The sequence below is a fragment of the Ostrinia furnacalis genome, unplaced genomic scaffold (assembly GCF_004193835.3).
Source record: "Ostrinia furnacalis isolate ACB-3 unplaced genomic scaffold, ASM419383v2 OfSCF0303, whole genome shotgun sequence".
NCBI classification, from domain to species: domain Eukaryota; kingdom Metazoa; phylum Arthropoda; class Insecta; order Lepidoptera; family Crambidae; genus Ostrinia; species Ostrinia furnacalis.
Window position 1 is genome coordinate 3507 of NW_021130542.1, and position 8105 is coordinate 11611.

Genomic DNA, 8105 nt, shown 5'->3' on the forward strand with positions numbered 1-8105 from the left:
CACTCTCTCTCATTTTAAATGAATTTATGATTACACTAATAAATAATTGTTATTTAATTTGAAATCTACCTAATCAATTTAATTTCAGAAACCACTTACATTAGTGTTATAAATCTAGATTTATTATATGTAGATTCAGTAAAATAATAATATTTTATGTAATAATTAATTAATTGAAAAATGGCATCACCGTACGTGATACTACATAGGTAGTTCTTATTTCTAATCTCTAGGACAAAGCACGAGCATAATATCTAATAATAAAAGTAATAATTCCATATTTTACTAAATCAAATCAACTAAACACACTCTAGTCAACTGTAAGTGGTGTAGTATAGTTTGGAGCGAAGACGGAATCCATCCACGATACAAACTATACACGATCAGTACGCAAAATTCGTGTATAGTTTGTTGTGACCGATTTACAAAGGGACATTCCGAAATATACACGAGCAGTTTCCTATGGGTGCGTTCTGGCCATGTATAGAACGGAAAGACGCAGCGGCGTAGGTTCAGTAAGAATATCCCTTTTAATCCCATTCACCCCCTTTAAGCTTGCACAAAGTGCCGATTTATGGGTCTTTTTTGTAAGAAGCGCACTTTAATTAATTTTATTGTAGGGCAGTTTTGTACGGTGCGGTTGCGCCGACGTTGTTTCAGCATGAATCAGAGAATATTTATAATTCAATGATTGGCTCATATTATTCGGATTTACCAAAACAACTGTGAAAGGTTATCATTACTACGAACTGGGTATTCTTTGTAAAAGATAAAATGCTCAAGTAGTTAACTAAACGTGGGTTCCGTGGTCCTGACAAGGAACCCTTATAGGTAGTTTCGTCATGTCTGTCTGTCAGAGGTTTTGCTTGGAAACTATTGGCACTAAAGAGCTGTAATTTTGTTGAAGTATGTATATAATCACGCCGATAAAGCGGTAGAATAAAATATTGAAAAAATATTTTTTTAGGGTAGCTATAAAGTACCTAAAGTGGGGATGATTTTTTTTTCATCTTCTACCCCATCGTGTGGGGTATCGTTGGATAGGTCTTTTAAAATTGCTTAGGGGTTTCTAAGACTATTCTTCGATTCAGGGATCCGTTTGCAAAATATTAAAGTTTAATATGCCAATTTTTGTTCGAGTAGGGCGTCCCCCCCTCTAAAAACTAAGCCGTTGGCTTGAAAAATCTGGAAAAATTCAGTGCTTTTTAAGAACTTTCAAGGAAAATTATAACGGTTAAGATAGGTCAGTTAGTTCAAGAGGAATAGTCGTTTAACTCAAGTAGGTATTATAAAATTTCTTACCTAACAAAAATTCTTTGGAAGAAAATATTAAGTGACTTTAGATGACATAATTGCTTTCTGAAATATTATTGTGTTAACGACGGACATTACGGAACTCTATACTGCGCGTGGCACGACACGCACTTGGCCAATTTTTTTTACCATCAGGTTAGTCATGAATGAAGCTAGCAACTTACTATGCTAGAGCGTGTGAAAATTTTTGGAAAAAAAACTTCAATAATTGCGTTTTAAATCATACTTACGTGCTTAGCTAATAAAGTTCTGAAATTCATATTTTGAGTGCAGTAAAGGTCTAAAATAGAAGGCGATGCTATTCACCTTAGTGATTGCGACTATATGCAGCGCAGGCGCCCCTAAGGTCACACACACTCACGGCCGTATTTTCCTGAGCACGGCGCGGGGCGGGAAGTTTACAAAATATGGATTTTTTGATAAGCAATACTACTCTTATAAATATCTGGAGCACTGTGATTTCGTGCGAGGCATCTCCTGAATACTTACTAGTTAGCACATTTAATTTGTTTAGAATAATATTAACACAAGTGCAAAAATATTTCGCTAGAAGAATTAAAACTGTGCTATATTATTCGTTAAGATAAGATTGGATATTCAATAATTGTCTTTTCTGTGTAAGTGCATTGGGCATGTTTTCACATGCCAACAACATGTATCAATAGAATGTCCATTTCGGACGTATAATAAATTTCATTACAATAATTTAATTTGATTTCATTAATAAGTAAATATTTAATTAAAATATTCATTCTGGTATAGGTCTGCAATTGCAATGTCGTCCCCAAACGGTGAAGTGACTTATCAAATTTGTCAACGCAGCCTTCTCCAAGAGGCAATGGCACCATCGGCTCCGACATTAGAATCTGATCTTCCAGAGAATATGGAGCACACGATAAAAGAAGATGGAATGACTCCATGCTGTGTCAGGAACCGGCTGAAGATCGAAGCAGACATCAAGAAAGCGCAGTTGCGTAAAGAACAGCTCACGAAAGAAAGGAAGATTATGGAAGAGGAGTTCAAGGTGAAAGACATGTTGCTGGATGCCGAGATGGAACTGGCAATATCGTCACTCAAGTGCGCTGAAGAAGGAACCAGTACTAGCAATAACAGCCAAGTTAATTATGTTGACCGATTACCAAATTGTGAAAGTAGTTTTGGTGCCCTTAACCAAGTACGTCAAGGATGGTCCTTATATGCGAAAGAAACGAAACCAGAACCTATAGGCAAGTAATTAATTAACCCATTTATAGTTATTTTGTCAGCGACCAAATTCATAATTTATGATGTTAGGTATTTCTGTTACCATATTAGTGCTGATACAATGCAGTGAGTGATAAGTTTTCTCTAAAGAATACATTTAAAACGATAAACCTTGTTTACTATGTAACGATTAAGTGACTACAATTCTAGTAGGTATAATATTATCCAAAATGTAAATTTTTTGCTCCGTCTTACTCTTTCTGCATGACCCGTGGTTGACTAGCAGAGAATGCCATCCGGCATTAAGTCCGCCACAGTGCATTGTATTTATGTGTGCTAAAGTTAAAAATAAATAAATAAAATAAGTAAATTCATAAAAACAATGCGTTCTTTTATAGTTCAGTCGGTCAATCTCGGCCCAGTAAGGTTTTAAAGAATTTTTAAGTAAGGTATTTATTAAGAAGTTGCAATTATTTATATTCTTAGGATTAGAGTACTTATCAGCACTTGACTCTCTCTGGATACGGGAGGTGGCATCACCGGCGGCGGACGAGTGGTACGAGGTGGTGGCTCCGGGGGATGTGGTCATCCTGCGGGTCATCCTTTCCTACAGTTCAACTAATACTTTCTTCGGGAGAAAGACTTCAATCCAACTGGACATTTTCGATAACAATGCGAATGAGGTAAGCAATTCACTTTCCTGTCAACGTACACTGGTCAGGCAAGTAGGTTAGACTTTTCTTTTCTTACTTCTTCACCGTATTCCTCCTTTCCGGTTGGATTATTTGACAGTGGAATCTTTTACTAGTTAATTTTATATCTTTACTAGCGGCCGCCCGCGACTTCGTACGCGTGGATCCCGTTTTACCCCCTTAGGGGTGGAGTTACGTAAAATCCTTTCTTAGCGGATGCCTACGTCATAACATCTGCCTGCATGCCAAACAGCCCGATCCGTCCAGTGGTTTGGGCTGTGCGTTGATAGATCACTATATGTCAGTCAGTCACCTTTGAGTTATTATATTTAGACTAGTAAAGAACGACGAACACTCCTTCTGAGAAGTTTGTGAACCGCTTGCGATTAAGAAGAAACTGATTATATTTCATGTTTTGTCACATAAATTCCCAGCTTAGTAAATAATAGTACATTATCTTTATATCCAGCTCATCAACTTGCGTGCAGACTCCTCCGAGTACGTAAGGGTGTTCGTGTGTGGGGAACTGTTCGCGCTGATCAATCGGGCCTGGGCCTTCAGGCCTATCCTGGTCATCCGCAGCAGAGACTGCATGCCCGTGCTGAAGGTCAAGGCACCACATGCTATAGAGAACAACAAAGTGATCAGGGTAGGTAACATTTTTCAGGGTTTGTTATCAAATTGGCACTGATGTTGTTATTTAATGCGTAGAACTATTATAGGTACGTAAGCAATACCATGGCTTTTTAGCCCGCACTTTTCTGTCTTTGGCAGAAGCCGCAGGCTCCACGATTCGAGGTTCACAAACGTTATGTGGCGTTCCTCGAGACAAAGTATAGTCTTAGGATAAAGTTAATAAATTGTAATTTGGTTTTTATAACAGAACTAGCAGACCCGGCGAACTTTGTTCCGCCTTAATGTCAATAAATAAGCAGACTTTTTTTTAATTTCGAACGGGATAAAAAGTATCCTATGTCCTTCTCCTGGCTCTAAACTACCTCCCGGACAATTTTCAGCTAAATCGGTTCAGCCGTTCTTGAGTTATAAGCGAAGTAACTAACACGACTTTCTTTTATATATAACTAGCTGACCCGGCAAACTTTGTTCCGCCTTAATGGCAATAAATAAGCAGACTTTTTTTTATTTCGAACGGGATAAAAAGTATCCTATGTCCTTCTCCTGGCTCTAAACTACCTCCCTGACAATTTTCAGCTAAATCGGTTCAGCCGTTCTTGAGTTATAAGCGAAGTAACTAACACGACTTTCTTTTATATATATAGATAATGCTTTTTTGTATGAAAGCATATCAAAATCAAAAATCAAAATCAAAAATATTTATTCAGTTTAGACCACAAGTGGCACTTATGAACGTCAATAGAAAATAATAAAAAATGAAAAGGTAGCCCTTATGGGGCACTTTACATGTCTCCTTATCTTTTGGGCTATATACTTTTTATGGTGTAATAGGGTTCAATGATGCAGGTGAAAAGTGGCCAATGTACCTAAACTCGTATTTTATTTTCGTCCAGGTGCAGACGGTAGACAAGCAGACCATAGGCCGCTTGGACAAGTGCGGGGTGAAGTCTCCTGGCCACCACGCCTTCCTGACGTTCCCTCTCGATCTCCACGCCAAGTACAAGGCCGCCCTCATTGCCAGCAGCTTCCTCATCGTGAGTGTCTTCGTCAAAACCACTTTTGACTGATTTTTGCAGTTTTTGACTAATAAGTAATTTGCTCTGGCTTGTACTGCATTAAAAAAATCTTTCGTAATAAACATTTGGGTAATATAGCACAAAATTGTTAATATTGCAGGTTTCCGGGATCACAAAGGAACTGCGCAAACGCAAACGAAGGGTCAATAATGGCGGTAGTTAATTAAAAAGTGTTTGGATGGACTTTAGAAGTGTGGATGAGGATGTCAGTTTTATTAAATTATAAAAAAAATATTTCATCAAATTAAGATTAAAATATATTTGAACGCTGAATGATGAGGAATGATTGGTCTATGGAGGAAACGAAAGGGATGAATGAGGATTGAGACTGAGAATGGTAGTTTAAAAGAGGAGTCTGTTGATTGCAGAGAGTGTGTTGTGGACGACGTAAGACGGAAGACGAACAAGTTGTGTAATTATAGTAAAAGACGTGTAATACTATTCTAGTGAAGATAAATATATCCAGTTATCAGCTTTACTCTAGTGTTATCTATTGGAGAACTCCCACTTCCCACATCTGTCAACCATACCTACTATTTGTTTTATTAAATGAAATTAAATGAAAATGATTTATTTGCAAAATGATTTATTTGCAGAATGTAAATGTACATTAGATAGATGTTACATAATGAAATAGAGCAGAACACATTCGCCAGATTATTTAACAGAGTAGGTACTTATTAATATTACGGTGGCTGTTTTAATTCACTGATTATGTAGGTAGTTGTTATAACCGTACCCAGACTCCCCTACATAAACAAACATTACAAATCCTGTTCAAACTGCCTACCATTATTTTGTACGGAGCCTACGACGCCGACGCAGCGACGTACTTCATTCACTGTCACTCGCGATGAAAGTGAGGTTAAAATTTATTGTTCAGTAGCTAACTAGCTACCAATATCCTCTTCCTCAACTCTTTAATGAATGTCACAATAACATACACTAAGTCCTTCATGTTCTGTTCCCTTTTCTATCTAAATTCAATTTACAAATCAAAATGAAAATTTTGTCCTACAGCGCTCTTTGGCAGATTTTTTTTAAAACAGCGAAGAAAGTTGATAACTTTTGTAACTTTTTGGAAAGCTTATGAATCTTTTTAGTTATTCTACTAATTTGTAATCCAACTTCCATACAGTTTTTTTCCAATACCTTACGGCGAAGTTCGGGAGAAATCAAAAAATAAAATATAATTACTTACTTACCTATGTTCAGCAGTGGACGTCCTATGGCTGAAATGATGATGATGATGATGATGACTTACTTATATACCTATTGTTACTAACGACCGTTTTCTAAGATTATGCAAGTTTTGGGCAAGCACTTTTTTAAATGATCCCCAATTTTTCATCTTTCAGAAAAGTATCAATTCGTGTTTAGAGTGAACTGGTTTTTTCAAAATGGTTTTTGGTAACAAGTCAGAAATTTCTAAAAAACTCGAATAAAGTAACCATCCAGTTTTACTTTTCACCCCTGGTTCACTGGACTTTTTTTGTTGCTAATGACCTCTAGTACAATCCCTTTCAAGGAATAGGTCGAGTTTCCCAGTCACCCTGTATAATATTACTCGTATAGCCCGACCAGGAACATAAAAACCCTCGCCATGTTGCGGAAAACTAATGGTACTAATTTCTTTTAATGGCAACAGTAACTGAAAACTTCATTGACATGTCACCTTGCATGTCAGTCTATTGCTGTCAAAGTGTAAATAAACTTTATTTTAAATGTGCGCAATTGGTTTTGTGAATTAAATTGCTAAAATCTTTTTATAGTCGTGAAAGAAAAGTGGTTCACAATGTGTTATAGTATTTGTCGAAGAGAAATACTAAGGGTTCGGACAATATTTTCATTGAATAATGTTTCCGACAAAGGTTGTCAAATTGACTGACATGTTTATCGTATAGTACAGTCCACTATGAAAATTAGCTGTGGTTTGTTTCAACTAGTTACCTATTTTAAAAATGTTTGTCACTTTCTAAGTGTTGAATGTTATAGAATTGGGAAAGAAGTACCGAGTTTGAAGCGTTCATGAGCAGACATTGCAGGTGAATATTCAAGTTCTGAATTTGATTATTGATGAATAATAAAATAAATTCTACTAGCTCGATTGATGGTTTCATTTAATTTATTTAAACCAGGTTACCTATAATAATATTTTTTCGTTAATTTATGAAAATATCAAATTAGCCCGTAATCCTGAATCCTGATACATAAAGTTAGCCTATTAATTTAACACAGGTACGACTGTACTCAGTGTTGCACTATCAAATGCAATTGACGCGCCTCTATGCCAGGGTTTTTATGTTCCTGGTCAGGCTATACTACAGTTTCATTCTTGGAAACCCTGAAGCTTCTAAAAACGCACTTGATGTCTACAGCGCCATGCAGCGGAGATTCGGGGAACTAAAGTGCACATTGAAACATGCTGTTTTCAGCAACATGAAAGATTTCAGGAAGAGTCCCGTTGCGGGCACAGATGGAAGTTTTCACTAAAGAGCATCTATTTTATTAGTTTAGCTCTTCTTTCTTTCCTATGATATTAGTCAAAATTTTCAAGTTTACCTACCTATATGGAGTGTTTTATGGTATTAAGGAAAAAACTTAAACAATGTAAATTGTTCTAGTTATCAGTTGTTAACAATACACCTAGGTAGTTTTAAAAACTGTGTCAGTTAATTTATAACATTTTCATAAGCTCGTTTTATGAAATTTTGAGGTCAAACAAGATTCAGGTAAAATTATCTACACTTCATAAAGTCATCTCGGTAAAAAGTCGAAGCAAACATTACAGACCCTTAGTTGTTTTATTAACGAATATATTTAATTAGTCGACGGACGCGTTGCTAATTGCCGCCAGCAGGGGTCGCAGGTAGTGATGTAGTAAAGCTTTACGGATTTTTACTTGTTTTGTCGGTTACTAACGCCCATATTCACAAAGGATGCTTGCTTAAGTGAAGCAGCAAATCGAACGCACAGCGTTGAATAGAGTTTGTGATTGGTTCTGTGTCACCCTGCGTCCACACGCACTGTGAGACCTCATAGTAATGTTTGTGAATACGGGCGTTAGTAGAGGACGATTTTTGAATGTTGTGTGATCAGTTGCAAGTTGCGACAAAAAAACTATCACTTATAATTAATTTATTGAAAAATATTAAATAATTAAGTTTGTCTTAGTTGAGTAAAC

The 8105-nt window shown here is 36.5% G+C and overlaps 1 protein-coding gene across 1 annotated transcript; it reads left to right on the plus strand.

Moving 5' to 3' along the window:
* The first annotated feature begins 1794 nt into the window (after positions 1-1794).
* LOC114358783 (uncharacterized) lies at positions 1795-5310 on the plus strand. Its single transcript, XM_028312831.1, has 6 exons — positions 1795-1931; positions 2077-2540; positions 3004-3200; positions 3679-3858; positions 4739-4879; positions 5022-5310. The coding sequence occupies exons 2-6, from the start codon at positions 2090-2092 to the stop codon at positions 5082-5084; spliced, it is 1032 nt and encodes a 343-aa protein (XP_028168632.1). The 5' UTR covers positions 1795-1931; positions 2077-2089; the 3' UTR covers positions 5085-5310.
* The last annotated feature ends 2795 nt before the right edge of the window (positions 5311-8105 follow it).